The sequence below is a fragment of the Hordeum vulgare genome, chromosome 5H, assembly GCF_904849725.1.
Source record: "Hordeum vulgare subsp. vulgare chromosome 5H, MorexV3_pseudomolecules_assembly, whole genome shotgun sequence".
Lineage (NCBI taxonomy): Eukaryota > Viridiplantae > Streptophyta > Magnoliopsida > Poales > Poaceae > Hordeum > Hordeum vulgare.
The window spans coordinates 220,323,249-220,343,056 of record NC_058522.1 but is presented as its reverse complement, the minus strand read 5'-3'; the positions used below and the strand labels follow the sequence as shown (position 1 = coordinate 220,343,056).

The following is a 19,808-nucleotide window of genomic DNA, read 5'->3' as shown; positions in this document are numbered from 1 at the left end:
AATCAAGAATTCAAAACAGTGATCCTTATCTTGACCTTGACTGGTGCTATACCATGGTCACTATCACCATGGTCTAAAAAGGTGTTCTTTGGATCAGCCAAACTGAGCATGAAAAACAGTACCATGTCCCTTGCATCAAGTACACACCTGCGACAAAATTTTTGCACATTCTGCCATTGTAGACAACTCTCGTCTCTGTGATGCAGTATCAAACCGAGATAATAATCTATTTTCCAGTTCTGAACATAAGATAAGAAGTCGTAAGTAGATGAAAAAAATAATAGCTAAGGATAGTGCCAAGGGAACTTATGGGAAGAAAACAGACCATTGCAATATTCTTGAAGATTTGCAACTGCAACCTCCAAACCACGGCTTGCATTAGCAGAACCTACTGCCGGCGTGACACCATGCCTCCCAACATCCTCCTCAGCAAACGATCCTATATTAGTATATGTGCATTGTATTCGGATAAACATGAGCGCCGAGAGACCTCAAAAGATAAACGGAAAAAATACTATCCGAAGCTCGACATAGTTTTGCATTTATTGCTAACCGATGCTCTTGCTAAATAACACATAGTTGTGAAATCTAGCTGATAAAAAATCAAAAATAGCATAAAATTAAAAAAAATGAAAACAGCAGCACAGACGCGTACCCACTTCTCAACATAAAACTGATGCCCAGCAGAAAAGAAGAGGATATTTTCATGGCAACTGAAGTAATTTTGGTAATTGACCACTGTTTATCCGATCAGTATAAAGGTAAGCATGTACAAGGGTTAGGAACAATGAATCAAGCAAATAAATGTGTGGTACAGATAAGATATGGAACATAGTATAGGAGTGTATTACAGTTTCCAATGATATAGGTTTTTACTGTATGTTTCCTATTGGTCTAGGTCTAGTAAATTGACCTGCAGCCCAAGTGTCCTACTGTATAGTTATAGTTGCCATTTGGGCTGTACAATACAACATGCTCTATTCATAACAACAAAAACATGCTATCGCTACTAGACGAACGAAACAATGTGAAGTGCAACAAAAAATTGTACGTAGTTCACTTGATATTAGAAAGAAAGGAACAACTTATGCGAGCTTACGCAATTTCTGTGCAATTGAAGCAGCCTCGGCAACACGACTGTCATCAGAAAATAAAGGAGAAAGTTCCATAAGGTCCCCAGGTGTGCTGTTGAACTCCATCAAATACTAAAAAGAAGAATATTTCAATTAATGAAATCAATACCAGTAAACAGAACAACATTTGCCTCAAAACTAGATTATGATACCTTGATGAGATCAATAGTCTGACTGGCAGTTTCCCTCTGAGATTCTGCACTCTGAGAGGTGAAAAGTAATTTTAACGTTAGGATTGGAGAGAGCAACAGAAACACTAACCAAAGACTAAAGTTACAGTCAATGAATATACATAATAACAGAAAGATACTGCATAATAGATGGTCACCTGTAGATGATCACCAATTTTGGCAGCAGTTTGCCCGACACTGGAGATTCGAGAATCCAATCTAGCAAAGCTATCAAACAAGCCGTCCACACCTTTCTCAAGCTGGAGAACAATAAAACAGTGAACATAAAAAATGAACCAGAATCACTAGTTCAGCAAAACTTGCAAATATTAGAATAATATTCCATGGCATAGGTGTAACTTATATTTCACAAAGTAGGGGGACAAGAAATCAAACAGCCAGCTCTTCTTTTAAATTTGATGGGACGACAACATTGAACAAAGTTGCATATTGATCTTGGACATGCATAGAAAATGCATCTAACAGGCTGCCATACTAAAGACTGGCAACATTTGGCAGTAATTCACAGAAGTTTTGCACAAATAACCATCTTCATGTATTTTTTTATTCAAAGACACATAGGCAAAACTTGTTTTCTGTTGAAAGATGGCAGCAACATCTGGTTACAATTGGAATATCTCATTTTTCTAAACAAAAAAATGAAGTCGTCAAACTTCAAGTTCACTCAATGATTGAGCTAACATATAAAATATTTTCACTAATTACTTCGATTGCTTCACTACAGAACATTACTGGTGTGTAATCATACTGAAGATTCCATATCGGTGTAAGAACCCATAAAAAATTAAAATTAACTCCAGAATTAAGCTTTACAACTTCTCAAAAGAGCAATTTTTCTGAAAGTCTGGAAACAGAAGTGATCAGTTGCAACTTGGAAACCAAATACATTGATTCTTATAGTTCTTTCTTTGTTCTGCCAGACTATCCGATGCATTGTTTATAAGGCGCTAAGTTGCCCTAAGGCGAGCACCAATGCCCCGACACCTAAGCGCCTAAAGCGGGCAAAATTTCAAGGTGCTGCCAGGGCACCTTGCCGCCTAAGCATCGAAGGTGGGACGATTTATAAACAATGTTCCGGTGTTGAACTATAACACTAATTGCCCAACCAGAATGTGGGTGCCTCATGTGTACTATTTACTGAACAGCGCCTATGGTCAGTGTCACACCCTGTTTTCACACCACTTTGTCTCCCTTTTCCTTATTTGGTATAAATTTAAAAAAAATAAGTGAATGTCTTGTTTGTCATTGTTGTATGTGTGTTTGTAAGTAGATCTCTTATAAATCAGTTTTCAAAAATAATATTTCCACCAAAAAACTCCTTTGAGCTATTTTGATAATTCAAAACCTTGCTTTGGGGTTGCACTATAGGTCCCTGAATTTAAGGGAGTGCCTTCACCCAAAGATTGTATTTTGATTCTAATATTATTATAACTCATCAAAACCATGATATGATTATTTTTAAAGTCATTTTCCTATATTATTTACATGTCCTTTTCTAAGGCCAGAAATGGTATTTTTGGATGGAAAATTATTTTTCTACCTTAGAAAAATCTGAGAAAACTTGAGAATACTCAGAGGACATATATTTTCCATACATAAGAGTTTCAACCCCTAGTCTTATTCAAAATATTTGAGCAAACCTTTGAAAACCAATTCTGTCTGTTCTGATCTTTTGAAATATTTCCAAAGGAAATATTCTCAATAAATTCCTAGAAAATTCTAGCATGTCCCACATGCTATATTTGGAGATCATGCCAAGTTTCACCTCCATCCAAGGTGATTTGATTCACCAAATAATTCAGAAACCCTCCCTGTCCAGAATCAAGTTAGAGTAACTCTACACTGCAAAGTTTGTCCATTAGGTGTCAAACTTTGCAGGAATGCTCAACACCTCTAATGATGAGATCATGCCAAGATTTGGATTTGTGGGGATTGATTTGCTAACATCTTCTCACAAGAATGCAGATCTGCCCATTTGTGGATATTTTAAGTTTACATTGCCAAACTTGTCCAATGGAGCTCAAATTTGGTAGGGCCTCCTAATTATGCCTAAAACCAAATCCTGTCAACTTTCAGTGCAATTGGAGGAGGTTAACTCCCCCAAACCTGCATCAAACACCTTCTGCCAGATTTGTAAAACAGCATCTAGCAACCACAACACTTACTCCCTTCCCTCCAAACTCTTGTCACGGATGGCCTGTGTCCCTCCTAAACTGCAGACAAGAGACCCAGCATTGGTTCAATGAGAGGGAGCCAAAATCTCCATTTTAGCTCCTGAACTGGCAGAACCACTTTAACTCTCTCCCCTTGGCCAGTTTACTTCTTCTCGGTTCCTAGCACCCAAAGGGCACCTAACCCATCTCCCAGACACGGCCAAGGCGCGCTCATACCGTGGCATGCCAAAGCTGCGCTCTGGACGCGCTAAGGGCGCACCCGAGCCCCAGCGGACCAGCTCCGGTCGGTTCTCGCCTTCACCTATTGCCCCTCTTTGACCACACTGACGACTGTATCCAGGGCAGCGTCGGGCCCCTCTTTCCCCCCTCTCCTCTGCCCCTGGCGACGCGTGCCCGCGCGCGGCCGAAGCGGCCAGAAGGACCTCGCCACCTCGACGCGCCAAGGAGCTGCCCCCGCTCCTCCTAAAGATGCCGCGGAGTCCTAAACCACGTCCGCAAACCACGGTTTCGCGCTCGAGCTCTCTGTCCCCCTCCTGCCGTCATAGCAAAATCACCGACGCGTCACCAGGGCCCCACGGTCGCTCCACGGTCGCTGTCGATGGCCACAGGGACACGCGCGTCAGGTTTAAACCTGACGGCACGCGAGCCTGGGCTGGCTGGCCAGTTGGCCAGGCCCAACCACTGACCGAGCCAGGCCAGTGGGCTGGATTTTCTCTTTTATTGTTATCCTGATTTTAAAATAAATCCAGAGGACTAAATATTTATCCAAACTTAAATATTTTTCCACCATAATTCTTGTAAAGATGTATAGTATTTAACAGTCTTGTTATTGAAATTTTTATGAAAACTTCTATGCCTATGTTTATTTTAAAACCTAGTTTAAGTATTTTTTAACTTCTGTTAAAAAGACTTTAGAAATACTTTTTCAGTCCAATACCAAAAACAAACATTTTGATAAATAATAATATGATTTTACAGAGTAGGTTAACATTTTGATGAGTGTTTTTCTCTGTTTTTGGTTGTGGTCCTTATAATTATTATTACCAATACGACGATAGATCACGCGTTTGACGAAGAACTTGGACCTGAAGACCTCGAAGATTCCGGATACCTAGCTGATCAAGGCAAGCAACCCTTTGACCATGTCTGAGAAAATGTTTTATACATATCGTTTTATGCATGACATGTTGATTATTTTATTCTGATGCATATAGTCAAGATTAATAGGTACACCCGGCATGGTGTTACCGATGGCTCCTCCGGAGCACTTGCATTGAGCATGACCTACCATCTATGAGGGTCACGCTAAAGTAAAATTGACAAGTAGATAGTAGTGCTACGCATAGGGTGGGCACATGCATGGTAATGGTAACACTAAGGTGAATACCAGGACTTTTACGAAAACCCGTCGGGTGCCACTAATGCCCGAGGGTGATGTTGTTGAGCTGGATGACCACTTGAGAAAGAAGTGGTGTACCAGAGAGGTTTTGTGTGAGTGGTTTCGGAAAGGGGATTAGATTTAGGATTTGTCTACCGTTTCAACCTTACATGTACGACCACGATACCCCTTTATGGGACGGGGCTGTGTTGATTACTCTGGTCGTGCTAGCAAGGAGCCCGCATTACTAGTGGCGGGAGTGATATGGTCACTCTCGTGACGGGGTCGTGCCAGGTAGGACAACTATGTCGTTTTTACGTGTTTCGGGCACGCCGTTGGTCCTTGCATGGATGATACGGTCTAGAGCTGGTGCTTGTAAGATGTATATCATGTGGGCTGGGTACCAATCGAGTGGACTCTTTGTCTAGTGTCGTCAGGGAAAAGGCATTGATCGGGTACTTACCTCGGGTATGTTATATACCGTGAGTCGTGGATAACACGGAAGTTTCCCGGATCTCGTGGGTATAGCGTACAACCTCTGCAGAGTGTCAAACTATTCGAGTAGCCGTGTCCACGGTCAAGGACAGTTGGGTGGTGCTGCTTAAACTACGTCTAGTATTTTCCGCATAAACCATGTGAGCGTGTGTATAAAGGTGTCACCTGAGAAAGTGATTACTTCGTCAAGTTTGGTGACTTGACATGAAGGATGAACATGAGGTGTTCAGTCCTCGATGTATTTAAGTTGATATCTGTAACCTGTTCCTATGGTTACTACTTACTTATTGATGCATGACTATCTAGGTGCATGACCATGTTTATTTATTTATAAAACTTGCTTTCCGCAAAGGCTGCATTATACTTCATTTTACACTCGTTTATATAATCCGCATCATGGGCTGTTTGCGAGTACAATCAATGTACTCATTGGCTTGCCAATGGTTATTTTATTGACCAGACATGGAAGAACCAGAATATGGAGAAGAATTCGTCGTCGGAGACGGATACGCGAACTAGGCCGCTTCTCAGTCAGAATGCCTGTTGGTTAGGCTGATGGCATGGGTTCACGCTTACTACCAAGCATCCGCTTACTACCAAGTATCCGCTAGTAGTTGAGTTGGAGTGATTGGCTTTCATGGCCCTATCTATGTAAGACTTGACCATAATGGTCCTTATTTGTATCAGACGTTAATTATGGATGTAAGACTTGTTATTCAGTATTTGTGTGTTCAATGAGCATTGATCTCTGGGATCACTGTACACGTTCATTCGGCGATCTCGATTCGTAAGTCGGGGTCCCCACAGAGCTAGTATCAGAGCCAGGTTGACGTTAGCCGGGACGAATAGCACACTCAGTCCTTACACTAGGGTTTTACACACCCGTACTACCTTTCTATACCCTTCACAACTTCCTCACCTCTCCCCTAAAACCTTGTAGATGGCCGTCGTTCCTGAGACACTCCTGGAAAGTGGTTTTCCCCTACTCCTGGGAGACAGCCTGGAGAAGTGACAAGTACGCCGAACACCCGTTTACCTCTGCCACCAACACTGGGTCAATGCCAACACAAAGGAATATCACGTGGACGTGATCATGAAGGCAAATGACTCTCCCACAAGTTGGTTCTTTGAAGGGCCACAGATGGAGGCTCTGGTATTGGCAGTTGAGACAGCAGCATGAGAGGCGCTTGTTCACATTCACGACTTCCTTCTAGAGCTGGCTGATGAGCCGGCTACCCGCCACCTACCTTTTGTTAAGGATGAGGCTGACAGGATTTGGACGCTAAACCCATCCACGGAAGGATGGACGCCACTCAGGTTTCAGACCTACTTCAGCCTCTGCGCCGACAGCCTAGTTCACAACCTGCTTAAGGAATCAGTAAACCTTCGCCAAGAACTCCATCGTGTGCAAGAACTACTCTGCCAAGAAAAGATGAAGGCAACCAAGATCAAGAAAGGGGCACTCGAAGGACAGCCTGATGTCGCATACAGAGGAGGAATACCACCACACAAAGTCACCCCCATTCAGAGTCGCCGCATGACCGCCGAAGAGTTTACAGAGCTCTTCGCCGCTTCTCCGACGAAGAGCCGTCGTGATGGACTTCTTCCTTCCCCCACACCCTTGTCAAGAGATGATGGCCGCACAGATGATGACGAAGAGGAAGACCCCGAGGAACGCGAGTATGAGACCGAGCAATCCGTCGCTTAGCATGAACGTCTTAAGGCAAACTAGAAGTCCCCATGCGAAGTCGAGTCCGTGTAATGGTTCATATGAAACCATGAATGCTTGTAGTGTGTGCCTTCTATTTTTGTCTCGATGCAAGCCGTGCTTTTGCCCTAGGCGACCTGTAAGCGGCTACATCACTGGGCTACATCACTAATCTTAATTAATGTATTTGCATAAGGGTTCTGCGACCCTTCTTGTTTGGCACACTCGCATCATACCAAACCCCCCGTATATAGACACGTTTCTCCCCTATGTTTTCCTCTTGACCATTTAGGATATTGACCTGACTGCTCCGAACAGGATGGTGATTGCTACTCGTACCAGTACCTTCGGCCAACCCAGCACTGGCGAATCTAGCCAGCAGCCAGGAGCCGATGGGTCTGCACAAGCTGGAGTTCACCAAGAGCAGCCGCAAGGCAACATTCCCCCGCCACCGCCTCCATCGGAGAACCTGACTGTGGCTCAATCCTCCAGGCTCTCCGAGAGGAATGTCAGGCCAACAACGCCGCTATCCAGCAGAGAGCTCAGGCCTTACTGAACAACCCGCCGCAGTGCGGAAATGGCAATGGTCGCCCCACTCTGTTGGAGTTCATGAGGACTACGCCTCCAATATTCGAGACAACTGAGCCTCTGGATGCCAATGACTGGATCCGCAACATTGAAGACCTCCTCGCGCTGGTTAAGTGCACCGACGACCGTGAAAAGGTTCTCTATGCCTCTCACTGTCTCGGAGGTACTGTCAGGGCTTGGTGGGACGGGTTCCAAATCATGCAAAGCACGCAGGTTATCACTTGGGTTGTCCTCAAGGACGGGTTCCACGCTGCTCACATTCCCCCGGAAATGATGACTATCAAGAAGCGGGAGTTCCGTGCACTAAAGCAAGGCAGCGGCACAGTCAAGGAGTACCTGCAAAAGGTTAACCTCTTGTCGAGGTATGCGCCTGATGATGTCAGCACTGAAGCCGCCAAGGTGGAACGCTTCATGGAAGGGCTACAGCAGTCGCTGCAGTATCAGCTTGTTGTCTGTGACTGCCGGACCTTTTGTGATCTGGTAAACAAGGCTCTCATGCTTGAAGACAAGCGTCGTGCTATGGATGATACTCGCAAACGCAAGCTAATGGGCAATGGTGGTTCCAGCAACCAGAAGGTTCGTCCGTGGCAAACAGCCCCGGCAAGGCCTAACTATCAGCAGCAGCAGTACAAGACCCCTGCACCTCGCCCAAGCCTTCAGCCTCAGCAGTATGCCAACCCCAAGCCGGCGTTCAACCCGCCCAACAATAGTGGGGGCAAGCCCAACATCCCTGGGCAGGTAACTTGCTTCGGGTGTGGACAGCCTGGACACTACTCCATGCAATGCCCCAACAAGAAGACCAACGCACCGCGCCCCAATGCGCCGAATCAAGGGCAAGGTCATGGAGCACCAAACAAAAATCAGGCTTCCCGCAACCAGCAGTACCACAGCAGGGGACGTGTGAACCACATCTCTGCAGGGGAAGCCCAGGAAGACCCGGAATACATACTGGGTATGTTCCTCGTCAACTCCACTCCGGCAACAGTATTGTTTGATTGCGGTGCTTCGCATTCTTTTGTCACCCAAAAGTTTGCTACGAAGAGTGGCTTGAAACCTACATTCCTAAAGGGTCGAATGGTGGTACGGACCCCGGGTGCAGTATTAAGGACCAACATAGGATGTAGGGGAGTTGGGATCAGCATTAACGTTGTAGACTTCGTAGTAGATCTCATCGTCCTTAAGTCGCAAGGCTTGGACGTGATCCTTGGTATGGACTGGTTGGACAAGCACCAGAGCATACTGAACTATGCCAATAGGGCTATCACCACCATGACCAGTAATCAAGGGATCAAGGTTAAATATGTTCCTGAGCCTACCTCCGCTCAAGTTCCTCAGGTTAACTGCCTTTCGGGAAAAGAGTTGGATCAAGTGCCAGTGGTATGTGAATATCCGGACGTCTTTCCCGATGAACTGCCTGGGATGCCTCCTGATCGTGACATCAAGTTCATCATTGAGCTCATACCTGGGTCAAGGCCTATCTATAAGAAGCCCTATAGGATGGGATCCGAGGAACTAGCAGAACTAAAGAAGCAGCTAGCCGAGCAACTCAGGAAGGTATTTATTCGCCCTAGTGCCTCACCTTGGGGATCACCTGTTCTATTCGTGTCCAAGAAGGATGGGACTATCAGGCTCTGTGTTGATTACTGTTCTCAGTGAAGTCACGATAAAGAACAAGTATCCACTCCCAAAGATTGAAGACCTATTCGACCAGTTAAATGGTGCCAGGGTATTCTCCAAGATCGATCTCAGATCTAGGTACTACCAACTAAATATTCGGCCCGAAGACATACCAAAGACGGCATTCGTGACCAAGTATGGCATGTACGAGTGCACCGTCATGTCATTTGGGTTGACCAATGCCCCAGCCTACTTCATGTACCTCATGAACAAAGTCTTCATGGAATACCTGGACAAGTTTGTTGTCGTCTTCATCGACGACATACTCATCTTCTCCAAGTCCGAAGAAGGGCATGAGCAACACTTGAGGATGGTGTTGGAAAAACTTCGGGAGCATCAACTTTATGCCAAATTCAGCAAGTGCGAATTTTGGTTACACGAAGTTGGATTCTTGGGTCATACCATGACAACAGATGGATTGGCAGTCGATCCCGTCAAGATTACTACGGTAACAAACTGGGAATCGCCAATCGATGTGAAGGAAGTCAGAAGCTTCCTCGGACTCACGGGATATTACCGCAAGTTCGTAGAAGGATTCTCTCGCATCGCTCGGCCAATGACTCAGCTCTTGAAGAAAGGCAAGAAGTTCGAATGGACGCCGGAGTGCGAAGAAAGCTTCCAAGAACTAAAGAAGAGGTTAACCATCGCCCCGGTACTGGCCACTCCAGATATCAACAAGGAGTTCATGATATACTGCGATGCGTCAAGAATCGGGCTCGATGGCGTTCTGATGCAAGATGGCAGGGTCATGGCTTATCTGTCACGACAACTGCGCCCTCATGAAGAGAACTACGCCACGCACGACCTCGAGTTGGTAGTCGTAGTTCATGCCTTGAAGACATGGCGACATTAGCTTTTGGGGAAGCAATGCAAAATATACACCGACCACAAGAGTCTAAAGTATATTTTTACCCAAAAGGAATTGAATATGAGGCAACGTAGATGGTTGGAGTTGATTAAAGACTATGACCTCAGCATTCAATACCATCCCGGTAAGGCCAACGTGGTAGCAGACGCCTTGAGCCGGAAGGCGTGCGCCTTGAATGCCATGATCAAGAGAAGGCTACCCGCTCTATATGAGGAGCTGGAAGGCTTCGGGTTGGAGCTAGTTGAACAAGGATTCCTGGCAAACCTCGAAGCCAAAGCCACGCTGATGGACGACATTAAAGAGGCCCAGAACGGGCACGAGAGCATTGAAGGCATCAAGAGGAAGATCAAGGAAGGCAAGGCCCCAGGATTCTCAGTGGATGAACATGGAGTTGTGTGGTTTGGGAATCGCATATGCGTACCCAACAAGGCTGAGCTCAAAAACCTAATCTTGCAAGAAGCCCACGACACTCCATACTCAATTCACCCTGGTGGTACCAAGATGTATCAAGACCTCATAGAAAGGTTCTGGTGGCATGGCATGAAGAGGGAAATAGCTTCATGTGTCCCCAAGTGCGACGTGTGTCAGCGAGTCAAAGCTGAGCACCAGCGACCTGCTGGACTGCTACAACCTCTCCAGGTGCCCGAATGGAAGTGGAATAAAGTCGGTATGGACTTCATCACCGGTCTGCCTAAGTCAGGCAAGGGCCATGACTCCATATGGGTCATTGTAGACCATCTAACCAAGGTGGCCCACTTCATCCTTGTCAGCACCACGTACGATGGTAGCCAGCTGGCCAATCTGTACATCCATCGCATCGTGAGTCTTCATGGGGTTCCCAAGGAAATTGTGTCCGACCGAGGCACGCAATTCACCTCAAGATTCTGGAAGAAGTTCCAAGAAGCTCTTGGAACCAAACTCTCCTTCAGCACCGCTTTCCACCCGCAAACCGGCGGGCAGACGGAAAGAGTAAATCAGACACTAGAAGACATGCTCCGTGCTTGTGTCTTGGCACACGGAACCAAATGGGAAGATTGTCTGCCTTTTGCTGAGTTCTCTTACAACAACAGCTATTAGTCCAGTCTCCAGATGGCCCCATTTGAGGTGTTGTATGGATGTAAGTGCCGCACTCCCCTCAAATGGTCCTAGACTGGTGAAGGATTGATTTTCGGGCCAGACGTTCTCCGTGAAGCTGAGGAGAAGGTGCAACTCGTCAGGGAGCACCTAAAGGCTGCCAAGTCGCGACAAAAGAGCTACACGGATTCGCACCGCCGAGAAGTGGAACTCAACCCTAGAGATCAAGTGTACCTCTGCGTCACGCCTCTCAAGGGGACAAAGCGTTTCCATGTCAAAGGAAAGCTTGCTCCCAGGTACATTGGACCTTTTAAGATCATTGCAAGGCGTGGAGAAGTTGCTTACCAGTTGGAGCTACCTCCACAACTCTCGGGAGTGCACAACGTCTTCCACGTGTCACAAATCCAGAAGTGCCTTCAAGCGCCAAGCCGTCCAGACCTTTATAAGGATGTCGATCATCAAGCGATTGACCTCCAGTCGGACCTCACTTATCGCGAGAGACCGATCCGCATTCTGGACGAAGCCGAGCGTTGTACTCGAAGCCGTACCATCAAGTATTTCAAGGTCCAGTGGAGCAACCACACCGAGGCAGAGGCAACATGGGAGCGTGAAGACTATCTTAGATTCGAGTTTCCGTATCTCTTCAGCGCCTAGCTTAGGAATCTCGGGGACGAGATTCTTGTAAGGGGAATAGGTCTGTCACACCCTATTTTCGCACCACTTTGTCTCCCTTTTCCTTATTTGGTACAAATTAGAACTTTTTAAGTGAATGCCATGAATGCTTTGTTTGTCATTGTTGTATGTGTGTTTGTAAGTAGATCTCTTATAAATCAGTTTTCAAAAATAATATTTCCACCAAAAAACTCCTTTGAGCTATTTTGATAATTCAAAACCTTGCTTTGGGGTTGCACTATAGGTCCCTGAATTTAAGGGAGTGCCTTCACCCAAAGATTGTATTTTGATTCTAATATTATTATAACTCTTCAAAACCATGATATGATTATTTTAAAAATCATTTTCCTATTTTATTTACATGTCCTTTTCTAAGGCCAGAAATGGTTTTTTGGATGGAAAATTATTTTTCTACCTTAGAAAAATCTGAGAAAACTTGGGAATACTCAGAGGACATATTTTCCATACATAAAAGTTTCAACCCCTAGTCCTATTCAAAATATTTGAGCAAACCTCTGAAAACAAATTTTGTCTGTTCTGATCTTTTGAAATATTTCCAACTTCTCAATAAATTCCTAGAAAATTCTAGCATGTCCCACATGCTATATTTGGTGATCATGCCAAGTTTCACCTCCATCCAAGGTGATTTGATTCACCAAATAATTTAGAAACCCTCCCTGTCCAGAATCAAGTTAGAGCAACTCTACATTGCAAAGTTTGTCCATTGGGTCTCAAACGTTGCAGGAATGCTCAACACCTCTAATGATGAAATCATGCCAAGATTTGGATTTGTGGGGATTGATTTGCTCACATCTTCTCAAAAGAATGCAGATCTGCCCATTTGTGAATATTTTCAAGTTTACATTGCCAAACTTGTCCAATGAAGCTCAAATTTGGTAGGGCCTCCTAATTATGCCTAAAACCAAATCCTATCAACTTACAATGCAATTGGGGGAGGTTAACTCCCCCAAACCTGCATCAAACACCTTCTGCCAGATTTGTAAAACAGCATCTAGCAACCACCACACTTACTCCCTTCCCTCCAAACTCTCGTCACAGATGGCATGTGTCCCTCCTCAACTGCAGACGAGAGACCCGGCATTGGTTCAACGAGAGGGAGCCAAAATCTCCATTTTAGCTCCTGAACCAAGGCTCGCAGAACCACTTTAACTCTCTCCCCATGGCCAGTTTACTTCTTCTCGGTTCCTAGCACCCAAGGGGCATCTAACCCATCTCCCAGACACGCCAGAGCGCGCCAGCATGCCAAAGCTGCGCTCTGGACGCGCTAAGGGCGCACCCAAGCCCCAGGGGACCAGCTCCGGCCGGTTCTCGCCTCCACCTGTTGCCCCTCTTTGACCACACCGACGACCGTATCCAGGGCAGCGTCGGTCCCCTCTTCCCCCCCCCCACCCCTCTCCTCTGCCCCTGGCGACGCATGCCCGCGCGCGGCCAGAAGGACCTCGCCACCTTGACGCGCCAAGGAGCTGCCCCCACTCCTCCTGAAGATGCCGCGCAGTCCTAAACCACGGTTTCGCGCTCGAGCTCTCTCTCCCTCTCCTGTCGCGGCAGCAAAAACAACCGGCGCATCACCACTCGGTGGCTCGTCGCCCACCTATAAATAGGCCACCCCCGACTCTCCCAGCACCTCAAGCCTCTCCCTCCTACCACCAATCGACCACCCCAGTGCCCCATTTGAGCTAAGAGAGCCCCGATACTCTAGATCGACCGAGGCACTGCCGCATCGGGGCTCCGTCGATCTCGGGCTACAGGCACGCTCCCGAGCTCATTTCTCCTTTCCCGTGACCATAGAGACCTCCTGAGCCTTCTCCACCACTCCCCCGTCCTTCTCCCTTCTCGTAGCACCGATTCCGACACCTTCCCGAAGGGTCTCCATCGCGGCTCCGTCGTTGCCGGCAACTCAGGCCACCTCCGTCGTCCCTTCGACCGTCATCAGGTAGGCGGAGGAGCGACGAGTCCGTTCCCGCACTCGCCTGACCTCAAGAGCCCCAAAGCTGCCGCCGGTGAGCTCTCACTCCTCTCTGTCCAGAGGTGGAAGACGACCCCGACAGGGGGACCCCACCTGTCGGTGGCCGTCTCGTCTCTCTCTCTCTCCCCGCAGTCGCTGGCCACAGAGCCCCGCGTGTCAGGTTTAAACCTGACGGCGCGCGCGCCTGGGCTGGCCAGTTGGCCAACTGGGCCGGCCCAGCCACCGACCGAGCCAGTGGGCTGGATTTTCTTTTATTTTTATCCTGATTTTAAAATAAATTCACAGGACTAAATATTTATCCAAACTTAAATATTTTTCCACCATAATTCTTGTAAAAATGTATAGTATTTAACAGTGCTGTTATTGAAATTTTTATGAAAACTTTTATGCATATGTCTATTTTAAAACCTAGTTTAAGTATTTTTTAACTTTTGTTAAAAAGACTTCAGAAATACTTTTCAGTCCAAAACCAGAAACAAACATTTTGATAAATAATAATATGATTTTACAGAGTAGGTTAACATTTTGATGAGTGTTTTTCTCTGTTTTTGGTTGTGGTCCTTATTATTATTATTACCATTACGACGATAGATCGCGCGTTTGACGAAGGACTTGGACCCGAAGACCTCGAAGATTCCGGATACCTAGCTGATCAAGGCAAGCAACCCTTTGACCATGTCTGAGAAAATGTTTTATGCATGACATGTTGATTATTTTATTCCGATGCATATAGTCAAGATTAATCGGCACACCCGGCATGGTGTTACCGATGGCTCCTCCGAAGCACTTGCATTGAGCATGACCTACCATCTATGAGGGTCACGCTAAAGTAAAATTGACAAGTAGATAGTAGTGCTACGCATAGGGTGGGCACATGCATGGTAATGGTAACACTAAGGTGAATACAAGGACTTTTACAAAAACCCGTCGGGTGCCACTAATGCCCAAGGGTGATGGTGTTGAGCTGGATGACCACTTGAGAAAGAAGTGGTGTACCAGAAAGGTTTTGTGTGAGTGGTTACGGAAAGGGGATTAGATTTAAGATTTGTCGACCGTCTCAACCTTACATGTGCGACCACGATACCCCTTTATGGGACGGGGTTGTGTTGATTATTCTGGTCGTGCTAGCAAGGAGCCCGCATTACTAGTGCCTGGAGTGATATGGTCACTCTCGTGACGAGGTCGTGCCAGATAGGACAACTATGCCGTTTTTACGTGTTCCGAGCACACCATTGGTCCCTGCATGGATGATACGGTCTAGAGCTGGTGCTCGTAAGACATACATCATGTGGGCTGGGTACCAATCGAGTGGACTCTTTGTCTAGTGTCGTCAGGGGAAAGGCATTGATCGGGTACTTACCTCGGGTATGCTATATACGGTGAGTCGTGGATGACACGGAAGTTTCCCGGATCTCGTGGGTACAGCGTACAACCTCTGTAGAGTGTCAAACTATTCGAGTAGCCGTGTCCACGGTCAAGGACAGTTGGGTGGTGCTGCTTAAACTACGTCTAGTATTTTCCGCATAAACCGTGTGTGTGTGTGTATAAAGGTGTCACCTGAGAAAGTGATTACTTCGTCAAGTTTGGTGACTTGACATGAAGGATGAACATGAGGTGTTCAGTCCTCGGTGTATTTAAGTTGATATCTGTAACCTGTTCCTATGGTTACTACTTACTTATTGATGCATGATTATCTAGGTGCATGACCATGTTTATGCATTTATAAAACTTGCTTTCCGCAAATGCTGCATTGTACTTCATTTTGCACTTATTTACATAATCCGCATCATGGGCTGTTTGCGAGTACAATCAAAATACTCATTGGCTTGCCATCGGTTATTTTATTGACCAGCCATGGAGGAACCAAAATATGGAGAAGAATTCGTCATCGGAGACGTTCACGCGAACTAGGCCGCTTACCAGTCAGAATGCCTGTTGGTTAGGCTGATGGCATGGGTCCACGCTTACTACCAAGTATTACGCTAGTAGTTGAGTTGGAGTTAGGCTGATGGCATGGGTTCACGCTTACTACCAAGTATTCCGCTAGCAGTTGAGTTGGAGCGATTGGCCTTCATGGCCCTATCTATGTAACACTTGACCATAATGGTCCTTATTTGTATCAAACGTTAATTATGGACGTAAGACTCTTGTTATTCAGTATCTGTGTGTTCGGTGAGGATTGATCTCTGGGATCACTGTACACGTTCATTCGGCGATCTCGACTTGTAAGTCGGGGTCCCCACAGTCAGTCCAAAGATTTCTCCCGACCGGACACTTTATCCTGAAGGGTTCAGCTAAGGTGTTCTATTTACTGAACAGCGTCTATGGTGAATAAAAAAAGTTCCAACTGGGCACTTTGTGTTGAAGGGTTCGAAAGGAGATTATTGCACAAAGTAATTCATAGGGAACCTTAAAATAGAAGTATTTCTCAAGGGACAACATGGTCCTATTTGCCAGGATCCTAACTGACAAAAGTATCGAAACATGCAGCTGAGTTCCTAAAATCAAACAGCATCCTCATTCTAGAGATGCATTTGACAGAATGATAGACCCTAAGATGTTGATAACCAAATGCAAATAGAAAAATGTGTGAATAGGATACAAATCTCTTCTGCGTATTTCCCTAGTCAGAAATTTCCTTCATAACTACAATTTGATGAAGCATAGGAGTCACCATATTAAACACAACAGTCATTCTTCTATAGAAGCTCATCAAATGCACGCCTTGCACTTTTTTCTGCTGGAGTTATGTCTCTTTGGATTCTCGCATCACAGACTGCCCTTTTCAGCAATTATTCATTAGGTTCTCTACGGACTGGCCTACTAAACTTTTCCTGGATGTAACTGTATTACTATGTCCCTTCTTAGCAACTGAACAGGTCCATCGGGACATGAGGGGTGGACCACAACAAGAAAAGATTAATAAATAAAGTCCTAGACATCTAACAGGCAGATGAATAGATTCAATTGGGTGAAGATCTTAAAACTGAGAACCTAGTAGTCATCATACGTTGACACGTATCATACGACGATGAAAACAAAAGAATAAAGTTAACCTATATAGGTAACAAAAGATTCCCCCAACTTGATCATTTATGTGTATTGATGGCATATATAACTAATTAACTATGAGCCTAGAGTAGCACTTTCATCTCAGTGAATAGCACAATCAGAGGAAACAAGGAACACCTAAAGATAATATAGGTAACAAAATATTCCCCCAACTTGAACATTTATGTGTATTGATGGCATATATAACTAATTAACTATGACCTAGAGTGGCACTTTCATCTCAGTGAATAGCACAATCAGAGGAAACAAGGAACACCTAAAGATAATATTCCAAATGGTAGGACTTTGCATTACGTTTTCTTCGTATCAAAGTTAATTGTACTTCCAATCTCTATATATAGCTCTTCTGGTTTCTCATCTGTATTGTTCTTCCATTATGGTCTCATTCATTTATCTTTCTATAATATACTAATATTAACAATATAGTCAACACGTAGAAAACTTGCAAGCATGCTAACTAACCTCCCCGAGTGTCTTGCGATGCTTGGCATCCTGTGTAGACACCTCTTTCTTCAGATTTTGGAGCCTCTTATCAATCTATCCGCAAAAGGAAGATAAAAACACCAGCATCAGCATATACTATCACCGAACAACCACCTACACACCCAATCACGCAGGCTGCTACAAGAGAACGCGACCAGGACGGGCGCCAACCGACCTGACGACGCAGGTCGACGAGCTCCTTGCAGGAATGCTTAAAGAGCCCGAGAAGCTCGTCGACAGCGGGGAAAACGGGTGGCGCAGCCCCGAGCAGGGGCGGCGGCGGTGGGGGCACCCCTGCCGCATCGTCCCCGTGGAACTCCGGCAGTAGCTCATCCACCAGGCTCCCGAAGAGCGCGTCGAAGGAAAAGTCCCCCTGCAAAACCACGCAACGCTTAGGTCTGGACGGAAGGAGGGGAGATACGGAAACGAATCGAATAAGGAGGGCGCACCTTGAAGTCCTCGAGGTCGAGGGTGAGGGGCAACGCCGCGGGCGGATCATTCGGCGACGGCATGGCTGCCTGCCGGCCGGAGAGATCTAGAGGAAAGAGGATGGGCAGGGGCTCTTGTGAATGATCTAGAAAATTGGGTGAGCTGACTGGGTTCGGGCGGGCCGGACGAGAAGGAATCGACAAGGCAACGATCTGCGCCGGCCGACCGGCGTAAGGATTGGGCCGTTCGCGTCCAGGCCGTCCAATGCAGCGATCCATGATCGTGAGATGTATACCTGTTACTCAACGAAATCAGTTTTCATCTTCACAGATTATGATAAATGACGCACTGTATGCGTATCATTTTTCGTAATTTATGAGTTTTTTATTTTTTCATAGATCCGTATTTTAAAACGTTTTATCTCATAAATCGTGCTCTCAAGTCTCGAACTGTTTTCATCGTTGACTTTCTCGCATCGAGATCTTCAAAATTAGATACCATGTTAATAGGTTGTGTCGAAAAAAAATTCCCAAGAGAAAACCGGAAGAAAAAAACGGACGAAAAAACAGTGCCTCACGCGGTAAAAAACAGAAAACGCGTTTTTTTTTCCGAGAGGCACGGATCGCGAAGGTAAAATCGTGCCCCTCGCGAAAAAACAAAAAAATACAAAAAAAACGTTTTTTTTTCCTTTCACGAAGGCAAAATCATGCCTTTCGCAAAAGCAAAAAACCGTCTCTCTCGCAAAAAAATAGAAAACGCGTTTTTTTCTTTCGGGAGAGGCACGGGCGTGCCTCTCGCGAAGGCAAAACCGTGTCTTTCGCGGAAGGAAAATTGTGTCTCTCACAAAAAACAAAAAACAAAAAACGCATCTTTTTTCTTTCCTTTTCGAGAGGCACGGGCGTGCCTCTCGTGATGGCAAAATCGTACCTTTCGCGAAGGCAAAATTGTGTCTCTCGAGTAGGCAGTTGCTTCATGAGGGGCTCCAAATTTTTAAGGTGCGAGTGTACCGCTTGAGCAGGCGCTGTAAAATCGAGTGCTATGTCGCCGGTGCAGAAAAAACACATACAAAATGATCAAACATCCAAAATATACAAAGTGCGCACAAACAAGATTAAACCACAAGAGTTCATGACAAACAAGTTCACACAAACGATAGAAAAGTCGGCGGCTAAGCTACTCCTCGTCGTCCTCCTCCCATTCGGTGGTGTCCTCCAACTGCGACGTCATAATGAAGGTGTCATTCCATCGTTCATTGTTGTCGTCTCATGTCGACGCTTCTTTGAGCTCGATGTTGAAGAGCGCGACCTCTTTTCATGTACGCCTCTTCTCGCGATAGGGGCCTCGCTCCGCCGTCCTTTGCGCGTAGAATTCACGCTCGTTGACGACGTCCTCCCGGAAGCGTTGGTGCCACAGCGCCATGACCTCCTCGTCCATCTCAGTGATGCCAAGGCGGCGCTCCCGCCTCCGGTTCTCGCGACGATTCTCGCCGATGACAAGCCACGGGGGAGGCGCGAGCTCATGCGCCCGCTCCTGTGTCGCCACCTCGGGGAAGTTCATCTCCCTACGAGGACGCCGGGTACGCCATGTCGTCGTGTCGTACGCGCAGGCAGACTCGTGGGCGGTGTTGAACGTGACAAGGGTGAGGCGGGTCTCACCGGAGCGGATCTCAGCGTAGAAGACGTTGGAGGGGCGCGTGCGGATGCTACGGTAGCCCAAACTTCCACGCACGACATGGCGGAATGGTGACGCGGCGGCGGCGAGGCGAGAAAGAAGAAGTGTGGCGAGGAAGAATGGTGAAGAGGGCGCATGGCGAGGCAGAGCGATGGAGAGAGCGGTGGAGAGGGCGCGTCGAGGGGCGCTAGATTTATAGCGCGCACGC

At 46.3% G+C, this 19,808-nt stretch overlaps 1 protein-coding gene across 1 annotated transcript in view; it reads right to left on the bottom strand.

The window, feature by feature from the left end:
- LOC123395833 (exocyst complex component 5) overlaps positions 1-18,081 on the bottom strand; it is a 37,929-nt gene extending 19,848 nt beyond the window's left edge. Inside the window, exons 1-8 of the mRNA XM_045090868.1 lie at positions 17,950-18,081; positions 17,676-17,873; positions 17,480-17,554; positions 1,462-1,563; positions 1,286-1,336; positions 1,100-1,205; positions 326-439; positions 148-239 (exon numbers count right to left, since the gene is read on the bottom strand). Of these exons, the coding sequence (XP_044946803.1) occupies positions 148-239; positions 326-439; positions 1,100-1,205; positions 1,286-1,336; positions 1,462-1,563; positions 17,480-17,554; positions 17,676-17,873; positions 17,950-18,012 (801 nt within the window). The 5' untranslated portion in view covers positions 18,013-18,081. The remainder of the gene's footprint in view (positions 1-147; positions 240-325; positions 440-1,099; positions 1,206-1,285; positions 1,337-1,461; positions 1,564-17,479; positions 17,555-17,675; positions 17,874-17,949) is intronic.
- Between the last annotated feature and the right edge of the window lie 1,727 nt (positions 18,082-19,808).